Here is a 17,429-nt window from a genome sequence, read left to right as displayed (position 1 = left end):
GACAACCCATCTCCACAGAGGAACTCGGGAGCTCTGTCGGTGACCATCGGGTTCTTGGTCTCCTCCCTGACCAAGGCCCTTCTCCCCCGATTGCTTAGTTTGGCTGGGCGACAAGCTCTAGGAAGAGTCTTGGTGGTTCCAAACTTCTTCCATTTAAGAATGATGGAGGCCACTGTGTTCTTGAGGACCTTCAATGCTGCAGACATGTTTTGGTACCCTTCACCAGATCTGTGCCTCGAAACAATCCTGTTTCGGCGCTCTACGGACAATTCCTTCGACCTCCTGACTTGGTTTTTGCTCTGACATGTACTGTCAACTGTGGGACCTTTTTATATAGACAGATGTGTGCCTTTCCAAATTATGTCCAATCAATTGAATTTACCACAGGTGGACTCCAATCAAGTTGTAGAAACATTAAGGATGATCAATGGAAATGGGAAGCACCTGAGCTCAAGTTCGAGTCTCATAGCAAAGGGTTTGAATACTTACGTAAATAAGGTTTTTCGTTTTTAATACAGTTGCTAAAATTTCTAAACCTGTTTTTGCTTTGTCATGGGTTATTGTGTGTAGATGAGGAAAAAAATAAATGATCCATTTTAGAATAAAGCTGTAACAAAATGTGGAAAAAGGGAAGGGGTCTGAATATTTTCCAAATGCACTGTATAGTGGATATAATCACACAATTTAAGAGTTCTTTATCATATAGGTTAACAGACTACAATACAGTGTTAAAGAGTCATGAGGATAGTGTATGAGAAGGCTGGAGTGTGCAGTATTGTATTGTGTACAGTTGTGCTTTGTGGAGAATTGGCCACATATGAGCAAATAGTCTGGGGACAGTTTTTGGAACATTTTAAATCTACAAAGTAAAGTGATCTGGAATTGAATTGAACACAACACAGGATCATTCGATCTGGATTAAATGTTCTGAAAAACTGTCCCTGGGGGTTTTGTTGCTGGGCACAGTGCTGCACAGGAAAATATGACAGCGGGGTCATGTTCATAAAAAAAAAAACATTTTGCAACATAAGTGTTGATTTGATGAATTCAGACTGTTTCAGTTCACCGTTTTCTTCCACTTTGTGCCTACTGAACACGGCCCAGGTGCAGAAGTTAATAGTGTTTGCCAGAGCCTTTTTGACTCAAGTCAGAATGAGTATTTGTCATTATCATCTGCAGCCAAGAAAATAACATGCGGTGAGAAACATGAACTGTTCCCAATGTGACATGGACTATTATCATATCTATTGCAATGTGTTTCTCCTGATTGTGTGTGTATACATTTGTATATATGAATATTGTAAATGCTGTTTTTACCTTTTTCTGAACGACCAGCCATGGGATTGAGACAAGATGTGAGAGACCTCGGGTTTAACCAGGCAACCTGACATGTGGCCGAGTCCCCCTCTTCCACTAGTGAAAGACAAGTTACTCTTCTGTACTCGTACAATGCTCACTGAATGGTACAATCTAATGCATATGAGCCAACCAGAGGCAAGTGAGCAGTGTATGAAAAGGAAACTAACTCCCATTTCACCCTACCCATTTAATTATGATACAAGTCCTGTGAAGTATATGAAATGGGCTCAAGATCAAGTGTCCAAGAACTCTGTAGCACCTTACTAAACAACACCAGCCGAGTAACATCCATGCAAGGGGTTGAGGAAAGGAAGGGCACAAAGTGGTAGATGATGGGGGTACAGGTTATGTATTTTCTTGCATATCACTGTCTGATCAAGTTAAGCATTTCTATTAGGAGTTTATTTTGACAAAAAAGAAATGGAAATTACATTTGTATTGAGTCTTGTGCAAGACAACAGTGAGACATTGTGCAAAACCAAATGGTCACAGAGCTTTGGAAATTGTTTTCCTGCTGTCTGAATAAATAGTTGTTGAATACATTTAATATGGCCGGTGTTGTCTCAGTTTATGAAATGTCCAAATATGCTGAATTGTGAAAGGCAATGGGTGAGGCAGATGCGATTCTTTCAACCACAAAGAACACACTAGATCCATGTCAAGAATAAAATAATTACTCCGCTTCATTGTAACCTAAATTAGCTGGATCAGGTGTATACCATCTATACTACGCTTGTAATATGATTAACAGAACTGGTTGCACAGGTTGTTTACCCCCTCAACTGTTCTAGTAGCATTACAGCAATGTAATGCTACTAGAATTTGGCTCAACAGTAGAGACACTTGCTCTTGTACTGGACTGTTGAATGATCACATGATACAACACATGACTGCAGACTCCCACATGCATTCCCTCTCTGGGTCTCAGGAGACAATAGGTTGAGGAATGTAGTGAGATGACATATTGGGTAGTACAGTATGTGGTAAATTAACATTGATACTTGACAACTGAAAGTACTGTAGTTGTGTTGAGTGCGTGCAGCCAAATGGATGGATGTGCTCACTCTAGACTGAATTTGATTTGTTCCAGGGTCCATACTTAATAGAAATAGGGGACCAGACGTAATATAGTAAACTTACATCCGGGACACTTAAATTAGTATGATATATTACGTTTGGTATGGTTACATAAGACAGAAGGTTACTTAAGGCAAAAACGAAAATAGGGTGGGTGGGCGTATAACGTGAACGTCTAGCAAACCAAAGGTTGCGTGTTCGAATCTCATCACGGACAAGTAACATTTTAGCTAATTAGCAACTACTTGCTACTTTGCAACTATTTAGCATGTTAGCTACCCCTTTAACCTAACCTTAACCCCTAGAGATAGCTGACGTTAACATTAGCAACAACAAATTGGAATTCGTAACATATTGTAGATTTTGCAAATTCATAACATTGTAGATTTTGCAACATATACTAAATTGGATGTAAGCGAGCCACAAATAAACACATACCATTAGAAACTTAACATGTCATACTAAATGGAGTGTCTTGGATTTATGTACAGAATAATAGGAAATGCTCAGATCACGTTGAGATACCTCTGACTTGCTATTAGTTCTGCTAAAGAGAGCTTTGTCTTCAGCTCCCATGTACAAGGGGCTGCAGCCTGCAAGTGTCTCAAGATTTTCAGAACATTTCAGGTCACATGCACCACTGATTCAAGCTGATGTGTGAAATAAACCAGAGGTGTATTCCTGTAGAGCAATCCATTACTGCGCAAGGCAATATACAGGAGTGATGTCAGCATGGGAATTATTTTTAATAAATGTGTTAGATAATCAAAATCACAGTAAAAATTGTAAAAAATATCTACAATATTACATATCATAATAAAACTGAGTGTTACTTTAACAAATAAACTAACAGAGACCTTAAACTGAAACAATATACAGAGCACTGAGGATCATTAAAAAAGTATTTAAAACAGTTATGGCGACGATTTCTGTATCTAATAAATAATTTGCTCACTTGAGAAAAAGGTATATTTTCGGAAAACAAATAAGCACTGGGAGAGAATAAACATTTGGTTTTGGTTAGAGTAATAAAAAGCTCTAGTTTTAGTAAATTAAAATTGTTAGGAGTAGCTCGAATTTAAGAAAATATCTCATATCTAATCACACTCATAAGCCTGGACACATACATGTAATCTCAAGTTGAAAGTGCAAAAAAGTTATCCATTATGGGTCAACTTTGACATGTCAGAAGGGGGAAAACAGAAAGAGTGAGAAGGCTGAAAGATCTGAAAGAAAAAAGGTCATTTCTAGGATGTTGTGATGTTTCTAGGATATTGAAAGTAACTGGTTCTATTTCGTCTAAAGGCACTATTTCATCAATCCTTTCCTTCGCCATTTTTAGGTCCCCTGTTCTTTTTTTTGAGGATTTTCATCAGGTTCTTGGACATGTAATATGGCTTCTGCATCGTTCCGTCATGTCGCTCCAAGTCCTCCACTGTGAGAAAGGGAGAGAGAAAATCAACAGGCATGTTGAAAAAAAAAAATGTAATGCATGAGTGTTCAGTATTTGATACAGTAATATTTGTTGCTGGAGGTGTTCTACTCACAGAAGCAGAGGAAAAGTGTGTCCACACACATGCTGTACACACTGAAAAATCCATGAGCAATGAGGTATGCTCCCACCACAACCACCTGTTACCCCAAACACATACACACCACTGTCAATTTCTTTCTCTAACACACATTTAATTACATATATATGACTGTCACTTACAATAATGGGCATCCAGTAATAGTTGAGCATTTCAGTACGGAAATTGCTGCTTGGTAGTCTTATTCTGCCAGAGAAGAAAAAGAAGGCCAGGACACCTGAGAAGAGAAGAGTAGAGGAGGATTGGTTAAAGATTAGATTAATTTAGACCGGTTATCCAATCACACTTCTGGCCTGTAAAATGCACCAAAGGAGCTCCCATTCAGAACTACCACCAATGATAACACCATAAGAATTATGTTGTCCTCTTACCTACTCCTCCCACCACTAGCATCTTCCCAAAGAACAGCAGCAGGTCCGTCACTTTATCTAGCACCACCACCCTGAGTGGAGAGGCACAGTCAGGAAAACATGTCCCCACCACTCAGCTTTGGTTCCACAGCAGTCAATCAAATCCATGCAAAATGTTCTTGTGTAAGAGGGAAAAAACAAGTCTACACCTTCCCACAGGCATACCAACCATTACTAGAGCACATACTGTACCTGACAATGTTCCTCATTAGAAGCATGAATGCGTTTTTAGCGGAGACACAGAAGTTTTTTCCATATACGGCAATCTAGGAAAAAGAGGAGTGTGTATTAGACACATAGCCTTAGCCTACCAGAAATATTCTACACTGGGGGAACGAGATTGACTGACAGGGACTTGTGATGATGTTATGGTGACGTAGTGGAGACTGACCATGATGTAGGCGTTTCTATTGAGGAACTTGATGAACTTCTCCAGACACCAGAAGCAACACTTCAGACAGCACATGAGGAACCGAGAACAGGGGTTTTGAGCCGCTAGAGAGAAAGAGACACATATACATACACATATATAATAGAGCGATTACATGTTTGAATCGGATAATAATAACAGGTTAAGGGAAGTCCAAGGCGGCCTCCAGCCTTACCTCTGGTCTTGTGGTCCAGGTACTCCAGGATGATCCGGATTATCTGGATGAGGGTGAGGATCAGAGCACCAAACGCCAGGGAGCCAACATGGTATCTAAGAGAAACAGACATAGGGGGAGAGAGGGAGTTAATTGAATGGAAAGCTAACAAAATACAACATTTGATTCTGGCTCAAATTACAGAGTGTACAAAATATAAGGAACACCTGCTATTTCCATGACAGACTGACTAGGTGAATCCAGGTAAAAGCTATGATCCCTTATTGATGTCACTTGTTAAATCCACTTCAAATCAGTGTAGATGAAGAGGAGGAGACAGGTTAAATAAGCATTTGTAAGCCTTGAGACATGGATTGTCTGCCATTCAGAGTGTGAATGGGGAAGACAAAATATTTAAATGCCTTTGAACGCGGTACAGGCACACCGGTTTGAGTGTGTCAAAAAGTGGTTAGAGCATTGGGCCAGTAACCGAAAGGTTGCTGGATCGAATCCCCGAGCTGACAAGGTAAAAATCTGTCGTTCTGCCCCTGAACAAGGCAGTTAACCCATTGTTCCCTGGTAGGCCATCATTGTAAATAAGAATTTGTTCTTAACTGACTTGCCTAGTTAAATAAAAGGTCAAACTGCAACGATCAACAGTTTCCCGTGTGTATCAAAAACCACCCTAAGGACATCCAGCCAACTTAGAACATTGGAGTTAACATGGGCCAGCATCCCTGTGGAACACTTTGACATGTTGTAGAGTCCATGCACTGACAAAGTGAGGCTGTTCTGAGGGCAAAAGGGGTGCAACTCAATATTATGAAGGTGTTTCTAATGTTTGTACACTCAGTATATGGTCTGTGGACCCTCTAGTGGCCAGCCAAGGAAAGGCACCACCACAGCCCTACTGTTGAAGCGTTTGTCTACTCCCTTACCGTATTGTGCGGATGAAGGCCTGGGACAGGGGGAAGGTGGGGATGTCCGAGGGCTTGTTTAAGGCCCAGTAGTAGGAGGCGAAGGCCCCGGCCAGGCTGCACTGGCCCATGGCGATGACAAAGTTGACGCACCACAGGAAGGCCACCCCGTTGTAGATCTGCAGGTTGAACAGGTTCCTCTGCAGCAGGCCCTCGTTGTTGTACTTGATGAAGATGCAGCGCGCCGATCGGCACCACAAGTAGTCTGTAGAGTTGTAGAATGTCTGAGGGAAAGACAGGAGGGGGGAGAGATGAAAGAGGAAGGGATGAGATATGAATGGAGAGATGGAAAGGGGTCAAACTGTTTTTTTGTTCGTTTTGTTTTTTAAGTAGACGGCTGAACTAAGTAGACACCTTTTCTGTGTATTTCTGAGTTGGGCTTTCTGCATGTATCTCTATGGATTCAAAGTTTTATCAGGGACACTTACCTGTGGGTCACAGGTCTCATTGCTGCTGATTTGGCCACAGTTATCCTGAGTAGAGTTGAGAGCCACCACTTTGTACACTGGAATACCTGAAGTGGCCAGATACCTAACAACCTCTGTTAAGTGGGTTAACGATACCGTGGAGTTTGTAGACTGTGCTCAGTAGAACACAGACACAAAACAGACCTTTTGTCATAAAACTATATAATAGGCAGTGTCAATACCCACAAATATTTAAATGAATGAGAGGATACAGAGCAGTGATGCCCCAATAGGCCACACACACCACCAGGAGAACAAAGGTGATGAGAGGGTAGAACAGCGTAGACATCATGTGACTGACAGCCCTGTGAAAGAGAGCGACATAGTTACAGGACGTGTGCTGAAAAGTTAGGTTGTATCGCAATATTGGTAGAATATTTGTCACAATACATGGTTGTGTGTGTGTGTGTGTGTGTGTGTGTGTGTGTGTGTAAGCATGGGCCAGTATGTGTAATCCTGGCTCATATATCTAACATGACTCACTTGCTGGACTCCTGGATGAGAGCGATGGCGATGAGGATTCTGGTCCGCAGAAAGATCAAGGTCAGGAGAAGAATGCCTTCTACCACAGACAGGATTATCACTGAGCAATAAAGAGAGAGAGAAAGATGGTGGGAGGAAGTAGATAGGTCAACACAATGTTACAAAGTTGTCATCAGAAAGGAATGACTGTTTTCTTCTGTACACAGACTGACAGAGACATAAAATGAGCATGTGTAATATCAGACTCACAGAAGGCCAGCCAGGTCTCCTTGACCTGAAGATAGACCTTGAAGTCGGTGGTGAAGCCTATGTCAGTGATGGAGACAGTCGACTTTCTGTAGTTGTCGTACTCCCACCAGCAGTGATATATGCCTACAGACAGACAGGCAGGCAGGCAGGGGGAGAAAAAAAAATGCTTTAACCACCCTGAAAAGTCCATGTTCTTAAACCAATGTGAACTACATACTTTTGTATATATAGTGTATGTGGACACAGCTTCAAATTAGTGGATTCGGTTTTTCAGCCTCACTCATTGCTGACAGGTGCATAAAATTGAGCACACCGCCATGCAGTCTCCATAGACAAACATTGGCAATAGAATGGCCTTACTGAAGAGCTCAGTGACTTTCAACGTGGCACCGTCATAGGATGTCACATTTCCAATAAGTCAATTCGTCAAATTTCTGCCCTGCTATAGCTGCCCAGTCAACTGTAAGTGCTGTTATTGTGAAGTGGAAATTTCTAGGACCAATAATGGCTCAGCCGCGAAGTGGCGAGAACGCTGAGTGCTGAAGCATGTAGCACGCAAAAATCGTCTGTCCTCGGTTGTAACACTCACTACCGAGTTCCAAACTACCTCTGGAAGCAACGTCAGCACAATAACTGTTTGTCAAGCGTAGGCTGGAGTGGTGTAAAGCTCGCCGCCATTGGATTACTAGAAGTAATCCTTCTAACCCCCCCCCCCCCCCCTAAAAGATTTAGATGCACTATTGTAAAGTGGTTGTTCCACTGGATATCATAAGGTGAATGCACCAATTTGTAAGTCGCTCTGGATAAGAGCGTCTGCTAAATGACTTAAATGTAAAATGTAAATGACTGGAGTGATGGATCACACTATACCATCTGGCAGTCCGACGGACGAATCTGGGTTTGGCAGATGCCTGGGAGAACGCTACCTGCCCCAATACATAGTGCCAACTGTAAAGTTCAGTGGACGAGGAATAATGGTCTGGGGCTGTTTTTCATGGTTTGGGCTAGGCCCCTTAGTTCCAGTTAAGGGAAATCTTAACGCTACAGCATACAAATGACATTCTAGTCAATTCTGTTCTTCCAACTTTGTGGCAACAGTTTGGGGAAGGTCTTTTTTCTTTTTCAGCATGACAATGCCCCTGTGCACAAAGCAAGGTCCATACAGAAATGGTTTGTCGAGATCGGTGTGGAAGAACTTGACTGGCCTGCACAGAGCCATGACTTCAAACCCATCGAACACCTTTGGGATGAATCGGAACGCCGACTGCGAGCCAGGCCTAATCGTCCAACATCAGTGCCGACCTCACTAATGCTGTTGTGGCTGAATGGAAGCAAGTCCCTGCAGCAATGTTCCAACTTCTAGTGGAAAGCCTTCCCAGAAGAGTGGAGGAGAGTGGACCAACTCCACATTAATGCCCATGATTTTGGAATGAGATGTTCAACGAGCAGGTGTCCACATACTTTTGGTCATGTGTGTTTAGACCTACTAGAGAGAGTACACTACATACATGCTAGGTGACATATTATTACCATACCTGATATTATCAATGACTTACCATAGGCACCTACTGCCAACACTCCAAATATAAGGACCCAGACCATAACAGGGGCGATAAACCGCAACAGAAGGAGGAACAGAAAGCTGACCACCATGGCTATGACCAGTGCACTGAGGGAGGAGAGGAGAGAGGAACACAGCAGGGTAAGAGAGTGGATTGGAAGAGCGGAGAGAGTATACAGTTAAAAGGAGGTGGAGGAGACCAAAAATTCGAAAGAAGAGACATTTCTGGTCATTATTAAAATATAAGGCCGGTGTCACAGATTAAGGATTATTACATAATTGACTTAAGTGATTTGTAAATATGTATTAAGCCATCGGATATACATGTCAGAGCCATTATCTAAAGATATGGGTCTGATACAGGTAAAACACATACTTTGACACCTACAGGTTTGTCCAGTTTTATAAGCACTTAGCGTCATAAGCATTAGGGCTGTGACGATACCAGTATCGCAATATTTTTTTCTTGGCAAAAATGAAAACACGAAGCAGACCAAACTCGTTTGTCCTTTAAAAACCGTCTGTATGTAAAATATTGTGTGCTGTAGCTTGAGAAATATATAAATGTGACTCTGGATGACAACATAATGATGTTTGTTTCCAACATTAGGGCCGTTTTCCTAAAGAAGTGAAATCCGCTTCGTGTTTTGTTTCCTTGCCGTAATACTGGTATCGTCCCGGCCCTAATAAGCATGCCATCTCTTATCAATGTTTGCTGCAGAAAGAAGCTCTCATATTTAATAAGGTAAATGTACTAAGTTTAACGTGAAAGATAGCACAGCCATGCAAACTTCTCTGGTTTCTCCTGTTCTAATACGACAGCACACTGGAAATTGTGCATTGACAAGTAGGGGGTGATCTGATGAGAGGTGAAAATGAACCCGAGAGAGACTCACGCGATGATCCACTGCCATGACGACGCAAAGTCCTCAAAGATTCTCACTCCAATCTCCTTGGCTTTGAAGCTGTTTACTATGTCACTACAAGACACACAGGGAAAAGACATGTTAATGCTAGTAATTACTGACAATGTCTTTGACACAAAACAGCATGATGAAGAGTACTACAGGATAAATGAAGATAAAAGCAGAGACGATTTAGAAATAGAGAAGGAGATAAAAGGAACAAAGAAAGGGAAATGTGAAGAGTTTGCTTTGTAATAGTACATTCATGAATTGGTGGCATTTATAGAGCTCAATAGAAAAAGAAGCTTTCTTTGACTGCTGGTATTCAGTAGCAGTAAGTGTATTGATTACTACAGCACATTGAGGGATAATTTGGGAGGTTGTACAACAGCCCACTGACAGTTCCTTGGGTTGTTTGTGTATAAAATACTAACAAATGCCCACTCTTACACCTGTTTATCTGTCAAAGGATGAACATAAAAGTCTAATAGCCTAGTTATCTAGTTGTCATTTTTTAAATGTAATAAACTAGGAATAAGACCACTCAGGTCTGGACATACCCGTAATTACAAAGCAAACCGGTTTTTAGAATTTTTTTACTCATTTATATATACAAAAACTGAAATATCACATTAACATAAGTATTCAGACCCTTTACTCAGTACTTCGTTGAGTACTTGTCCCGAAGCCACTCCTGCGTTGTCTTGGCTGTGTGCTTAGGGTTGTTGTTATGTTGGAAGGTGAACCTTCGCCCCAGTCTGAGGTCCTGAGCGCTCTGGAGCAGGTTTTCATCAAGGATCTCTCTGTACTTTGCTCCATTCATCTTTACCTCGATCCTGACTAGTCTCCCTGCCACTGAAAAACATCCCCACAGCATGATGTGCCACCCCCATGCTTCACTGTAGGGATGGTGCCAGGTTTCCTCTAGATGTGATGCTTGGCATTCAGGCTAAAAAGTTCAATCTTGGTTACATCAGACAAGAGAATCTTGTTTCTCATGGTCTGAGAGTCTTTAGATGCCTTTTGGAAAACTCCAAGCGGGCGGTCATGTGCCTTTTACTGAAGAGTGGATTCCATCTGGCCACTCTACCATAAAGGCCTGATTGGTGGAGTGCTGCAGAGATGGTTGTCCTTCTGGAAGGTTCTCCCATCTCCACAGAGGAACTCTAGAGCTCTGTCAGAGTAACATCGGGCTCTTGGTCACCTCCCTGACCAAGGCCCTTCTCCCCCGACTGCTCAGTTTGCCAGGACGGCCAGCTTTAGGAAGAGTGTTGGTGGTTCCTAACTTCTCACACTTAAGAATGATGGAGGCCACTGTGTTCTTGAGGACCTTCAATACTGCAGACATTTTTTAGTACCCTTCCCCAGATCTTTGCCTCGACACAATCCTGTCTCGGAGCTCTAAGGACAATTCCTTCAACCTCATGGCTTTGTTTTTGCTCTGACATGCACAGTCAACTGTGGAACCTTATATTGACAGGTGTGTGCCTTTCCAAATCGTGTTCAATCAATTGAATTTACCACAGGTGGACTCCAATCAAGTTCTAGAAACATGATCAATGGAAATAGGATGCACATGAGCTAAGTTTCTTCAAGTGCAGTAAATAAGGTATCTGTTCTGTATTTTTATACATTTGGAAAAAAAAAATGCTTTTCGCTTTGTCATTATGGGGTATTGTGTGTAGGTTGCTGGGAATGTTGTTTTTTTAGTCCATTTTCGATTAAGGCTGTAACATAACATGTGGAAAAAGTAAAATGGTCTGACTACTTTCTGAAGGCACAGTATATACAGTACCAGTCAAAAGTTTGGACACACCTACTCAAAGGTTTTTCTTTATTTTTACTATTTTCTACATTGTAGAATAATAGTGAAGACATCAAAACTATGAAATAACACATATGGAATCATGTAGTAACCAAAAAAAAGTGTTAAACAAATCAACATGTATTTAACATTGAAGAATCTCAAAAGTAGCCACCCTTTGCCTTGATGACAGCTTTGCACACTCTCAACCTCGTGAGGTAGTCACCTGGAATGCATTTCAATTAACAGGTGTGCCGTGTTAATTTGTGGGATTTCTTTCCTTCTTAATGCATTTGAGCCAATCAGTTGTGTTGTGACAAGGTAGGGGTGGTATACAGAAGATAGCCCTATTTGGTAGAAGACCAAGTCCATAATATGGCAAGAACAGCTCAAATAAATAAAAAGAAATGAAACTGGCTCTCATGAGGACCGCCACTGGAAAGGAAGACCCAGAGTTACCTCTGCTGCAGAGGATAAGTGCATTAGAGTTAACTGCACCTCAGATTGCAGCCCAAATCAATTCTTCAGAGTTCAAGTAAGACATCTCAACATCAACTGTTCAGAGAAGACTGTGTGAGGCCTTCATGGTTGAATTGCTGCAAAGAAACCACTACTAAAGGACACCAATAAGAAGAAGAAGAGACTTGATTGGGACAAGAAACACGAGCAATGGACACTAGACTGGTGGAAATCTGTCCTTGGTCTGGAGTCCAAATTGAAGATGTTTGGTTCCAACCGCCGTGTCTTTGTGAGACGCAGAGTAGGTGACCGGATGATCTCCGCATGTGTGGTTCCCACCGTGAAGCATGGAGGAGGTGGTGTGATGGTGCTTTGCTGTTGACACTGTTCACTTAGAATTTAAGGCACACTTAACCAGCATGGCTACCACAGCATTCTGCAGCGATACACCATCCCATCTGGTTTGCGCTTAGTGGTACTATCATTTGTTTTTCAACAGGACAATAACCCAACACACCGCCAAGCTGTGTAAGGACTATTTGACCAAGGAGAGTGATGGAGTGCTGCATCAGATGACCTGGCCACCACAATCACCCGACCTCAACCCAATTGAGATGATTTGGTATGAGATGGACCGCAGAGTGAAGGAAAAGCAGCCAACAAGTGCTCAGCATATGTGGGATCTCTTTCAAGACTGTTCAAAAAGCATTCCTCATGAAGCTGGTTGAGAGAATGCCAAGAGTGTGCAATGCTGTCATCAAGGCAAAGAGTGGCTACTTTGAAGAATCTCAAATGTTAAATATATTTGATTTGTTTAACACTTTTTTGGTTACTACATGATTCCATATGTGTTATTTCATAGTTTTGATGTCTTCACTATTATTCTACAATGTAGAAAATAGTAAAAATAAAGAAAAAACGTTGAATGAGTAACTGTGTCCAAACTTGACTGGTACTGTAAATATAAATAAAATATATTTTCCTTTATTATTTTCCCCTAACCCTGATTTATATTTGCCATTTATTTTTCAACTGTGCTGTGATGTTTATTTTTTTTAATAATAATTTTTAAAAAATATCCTTGAATGAGTAGGTGTATCTAAACTTTTCACACACACACACACACACACACACACACACACACACACAACACCCTACCCTTTTGCGTTCCTGATGCCATTGACTGTATCATTGATGCTTGATGGCAAGCCCCACGTATTGGCAAAGTCATTAGGAATATTTTCCAGAGCGGTAACATCAGGTACGCATCTTCCCAGCACTAAAGGAAAATATAAAAAGAAAACAAAATTCAATTGAAATGTTTATATTTAACGACTTAAAAGCATCTAGTTTCAGTGCATTCGGAAAATATTCAGACACGTTGACTTTTTCCACATTCTGTTACGTTACAGCCTTATTCTAAAATGAATTAAATCTTCCCCCCCAATCTACACACAATACCCCATAATGAAAAAAAATAAAAATAAAAAAAATGTTTTTTAGGAATGTTAGCAAATTCATAAAATAATCTAAAACTGAAATATCACATTTACATAAGTATTCAGACACTTTACTCAGTACTTTGTTAAAGCACCTTTGGCAGCGAGGCTAGAGCCCGGACTTAAACCCTGATCAAACATCTCTGGAGAGACGTGAAAATAGCTGTGCAGCGATGCTCCCCATCCGACCTGACAGAGCTTGAGGATCTGCAGAGAAGAATGTGAGAAACTCCCCAAATACAGGTGTGCCAAGCGTGTAGCATCATACCCAAGACAGCCTCAAGTTTTCTTGGGTATGATGCTACATGTTTGGCACACCTGTATTTGGGGAGTTTCCCCCATTCTTCTCTGCAGATCCTCAAGCTCTGTCAGGTCGGATGGGGAGCGTCGCTGCACAGCTATTTTCACGTCTCTCCAGAGATGTTAAATCAGGGTTTAACTCTGGGCTGTAGCTGGCCACCCAAGGACATTCAGAGACTTGTCCCGATGCCACTCCTGCGTTGTCTTGGCTGTGTGCTTAGGGTCGTTGTCCTGTTGGAAGGTGAACCTTCGCCACAGGCTTAGGCCTGAGCACTCTGGAGCAGGTTTTCATCAAGGATCTCGCTGTACTTTGCTCTGTTCATCTTCCCTCGATCCTGACTAGTCTCCCAGTCCCTGCCGCTGAAAAACATCCCCACAGGATGATGCTGCCACCACCATGCTTCACCGTAGGGATGGTTCCAGGTTTCCTCCACATGTGACGCTTGGCATTCAGGCCAAAGAGTTCAATCTTGGTTTCATCAGACCAGAGAATCTTGTTTCTAATAGTCTGAGTCCTTTAGGTGGCTTTTGTCAAACTCCAAGCGGGGTGTCATGTGCCTTTTACTGAGGAGTGGATTCCATCTGGCCACTCTACCATAAATGCCTTATTGGTGGAGGGCTGCAGAGATGGTTGTCCTTCTGGAAGGTTCTCCCATCTCCACAGAGGAACTCTGTAGCCCTTTCAGAGTGACTACCAAGGCCCTTCTCCCCCAACTGCTCAGTTTGGCTGGGCAGCAAGCTCTAGGAAGAGTCTTGGTGATTCCAAACGTCTTCCATTTAAGAATGATGGAGGCCACTGTGTCCTTGGGGACCTACAATGCTGCATAAATGTTTTGGTACCCTTCCCCAGATCTTTGCCTTGACACAATCCTGTCTCGGAGCTCTACGGACAATTCTTTCGACCTCATGGCTTGATATATGCTCTGACATGCACTGCCAACTGTGGGACCTTATATAGACAGGTGTGTGCCTTTCCAAATCATGTCCTATCAATTGAATTTACCACAGGTGTACTCTAATCAAGTTGTAGAAACATCTCAAGGATGATCATTGGGAACAGGATGCACCTGAGCTCAATTTCGAGTGTCATAGCAAAGGGTCTGAATACTTATGTAAATAAGGTATCCGTTTTATATTTTTAATACATTTGCAAACATTTCTAAAAACCAGTTTTTACTTTGTCATCATGGGTTATTGTGTGTAGATTGATAAGGATTTTTTATTTTTATTTAATCCATTTTAGAATAAGGCTGTAACGTAACAAAATGTGGAAAAGTCAATGGGTCTGAAAACTTTCCGAATGCACCATATGTAATTATGAAAGTGAATTTGAAAAAAGCAAGGCACACTCACCAGAGATTGTTGGAGTGTAGAAGAACGGACACAGCTCTTGATCCACAATTTCCTTAACTTTCTGAGGTAAAGAAAAAAAGGTTAAACTACTAACTTTGGCTATTCAGAGTAAAAAACTAGAAAAACCCTCCAGTTAAATCGATTTCCAAAAGACAGTCCAAAGGCTTTGAGGAGTCACTGAAAACCATGATCAATGAAAGCCTATTTGAAAAAAATGTGAATTTACAAACCTCCGTAGTAATAGGATGGAACTTTTTAAAATGTATTAATAAAACAAATGAGGCAGATCAGCTTTAATATTGCAGATAGACTGTTGTTTCCATCATTGTAATTGTCCGCATAATTTCCCACCTCCAATATGAATGAATGAACATACAGTACCAGTCAAAGGTTTGGACACACCTACTCATTCAAGGGTTTTTATTTATTTTTTCTTATTTTTGACATTGTAGAATAGTATAGACATCAAACTGTGAAATAACACATATGGAATCATGAAGTAACCAAAAACAAAAAGTGTTAAAGAAATCAAATATACTGCTCAAAAAAATAAAGGGAACACTTAAACAACACATCCTAGATCTGAATGAAAGAAATAATCTTATTGAAAACTTTTTTCTTTACATAGTTGAATGTGCTGACAACAAAATCACACAAAAATAATCAATGGAAATCCAATTTATCAACCCATGGAGGTCTGGATTTGGAGTCACACTCAAAATTAAAGTGGAAAACCACACTACAGGCTGATCCAACTTTGATGTAATGTCCTTAAAACAAGTCAAAATGAGGCTCAGTAGTGTGTGTGGCCTCCACGTGCCTGTATGACCTCCCTACAACGCCTGGGCATGCTCCTGATGAGGTGGCGGATGGTCTCCTGAGGGATCTCCTCCCAGACCTGGACTAAAGCATCCACCAACTCCTGGACAGTCTGTGGTGCAAAGTGGCGTTGGTGGATGGAGCGAGACATGATGTCCCAGATGTGCTCAATTGGATTCAGGTCTGGGGAACGGGCGGGCCAGTCCATAGCATCAATACCTTCCTCTTGCAGGAACTGCTGACACACTCCAGCCACATGAGGTCTAGCATTAGGAGGAACCCAGGGCCAACCGCACCAGCATATGGTCTCACAAGGGGTCTGAGGATCTCATCTCGGTACCTAATGGCAGTCAGGCTACCTCTGGCGAGCACATGGAGGGCTGTGCTGCCCCCCCAAAAAATGCCACCCCACACCATGACTGACCCACCGCCAAACCGGTCATGCTGGAGGATGTTGCAGGCAGCAGAACGTTCTCCACGGCGTCTCCAGACTCTGTCACGTCTGTCACGTGCTCAGTGTGAACCTGCTTTCATCTGTGAAGAGCACAGGGCGCCAGTGGCGAATTTGCCAATCTTGGTGTTCTCTGGCAAATGCCAAACGTCCTGCACGGTGTTGGGCTGTAAGCACAACCCCCACCTGTGGACGTCGGGCCCCTCATACCACCCTTATGGAGTCTGTTTCTGACCGTTTGAGCAGACACATGCACATTTGTGGCCTGCTGGAGGTCATTTTGCAGGGCTCTGGCAGTGCTTCTCCTGCTCCTCCTTGCACAAAGGCGGAGGTAGCGGTCCTACTGCTGGGTTGTTGCCCTCCTACGGCCTCCTCCACGTCTCCTGATGTACTGGCCTGTCTCCTGGTAGCGCCTCCATGCTCTGGACACTACGCTGACAGACACAGCAAACCTTCTTGCCACAGCTCGCATTGATGTGCCATCCTGGATGAGCTGCACTACCTGAGCCACTTGTGTGGGTTGTAGACTCCGTCTCATGCTACCACTAGAGTGAAAGCACCGCCAGCATTCAAAAGTGACCAAAACATCAGCCAGGAAGCATAAGAACTGAGAAGTGGTCTGTGGTCACCACCTGCCGAACCACTCCTTTATTGGGGGTGTCTTGCTAATTGCCTATAATTTCCACCTGTTGTCTATTCCATTTGCACAACAGCATGTGAAATGTATTGTCAATCAGTGTTGCTTCCTAAGTGGACAGTTTGATTTCACAGAAGTGTGATTGACTTGGAGTTACATTGTGTTGTTTAAGTGTTCCCTTTATTTTTTTGAGCAGTGTATATTTTATATTGTTCAAAGTAGCCACCCTTTGCCTTGATGACAGCATTGCACACTCTCAGCATTGCATTCACTCAACCAGCTTCATGAGGAATGCTTTTCCAACAGTCTTGAAGCAGTTCCCACATATGCTGAGCACTTGTTGGCTGCTTTTCCTTCACTCTGCGGTCCAACTCATCCCAAACCATCTCAATTGGGTTGAGGTCGGGTCATTGTGGAGGCCAGGCCATCTGATGCAGCACCAT

At 42.3% G+C, this 17,429-nt stretch overlaps 1 protein-coding gene across 2 annotated transcripts in view; it reads right to left on the bottom strand.

The window, feature by feature from the left end:
• Nucleotides 1-3,158: 3,158 nt before the first annotated feature.
• The window catches only part of LOC115173410 (choline transporter-like protein 4), a 40,093-nt gene continuing 25,822 nt past the window's right edge, over nucleotides 3,159-17,429 (bottom strand). For both annotated transcript variants that reach the window (XM_029731457.1, XM_029731456.1), the window contains exons 7-22: nucleotides 15,080-15,140; nucleotides 13,086-13,206; nucleotides 9,656-9,739; nucleotides 8,755-8,867; nucleotides 7,199-7,321; nucleotides 6,950-7,049; nucleotides 6,679-6,771; nucleotides 6,428-6,530; nucleotides 5,961-6,223; nucleotides 5,044-5,138; nucleotides 4,830-4,933; nucleotides 4,631-4,704; nucleotides 4,400-4,470; nucleotides 4,151-4,245; nucleotides 3,984-4,068; nucleotides 3,159-3,871 (exon numbers count right to left, since the gene is read on the bottom strand). In XM_029731457.1, coding sequence (XP_029587317.1) covers nucleotides 3,753-3,871; nucleotides 3,984-4,068; nucleotides 4,151-4,245; nucleotides 4,400-4,470; nucleotides 4,631-4,704; nucleotides 4,830-4,933; nucleotides 5,044-5,138; nucleotides 5,961-6,223; nucleotides 6,428-6,530; nucleotides 6,679-6,771; nucleotides 6,950-7,049; nucleotides 7,199-7,321; nucleotides 8,755-8,867; nucleotides 9,656-9,739; nucleotides 13,086-13,206; nucleotides 15,080-15,140 — 1,704 coding nt within the window. In that variant the 3' untranslated portion in view covers nucleotides 3,159-3,752. The remainder of the gene's footprint in view (nucleotides 3,872-3,983; nucleotides 4,069-4,150; nucleotides 4,246-4,399; nucleotides 4,471-4,630; nucleotides 4,705-4,829; nucleotides 4,934-5,043; nucleotides 5,139-5,960; nucleotides 6,224-6,427; nucleotides 6,531-6,678; nucleotides 6,772-6,949; nucleotides 7,050-7,198; nucleotides 7,322-8,754; nucleotides 8,868-9,655; nucleotides 9,740-13,085; nucleotides 13,207-15,079; nucleotides 15,141-17,429) is intronic.

Source organism: Salmo trutta, chromosome 34, assembly GCF_901001165.1.
Source record: "Salmo trutta chromosome 34, fSalTru1.1, whole genome shotgun sequence".
In the NCBI taxonomy this organism is placed as follows: Eukaryota; Metazoa; Chordata; class Actinopteri; order Salmoniformes; family Salmonidae; genus Salmo; species Salmo trutta.
The sequence above is the reverse complement of the archived record's forward strand: the minus strand, read 5'-3'. Positions and strand labels throughout refer to the sequence as shown.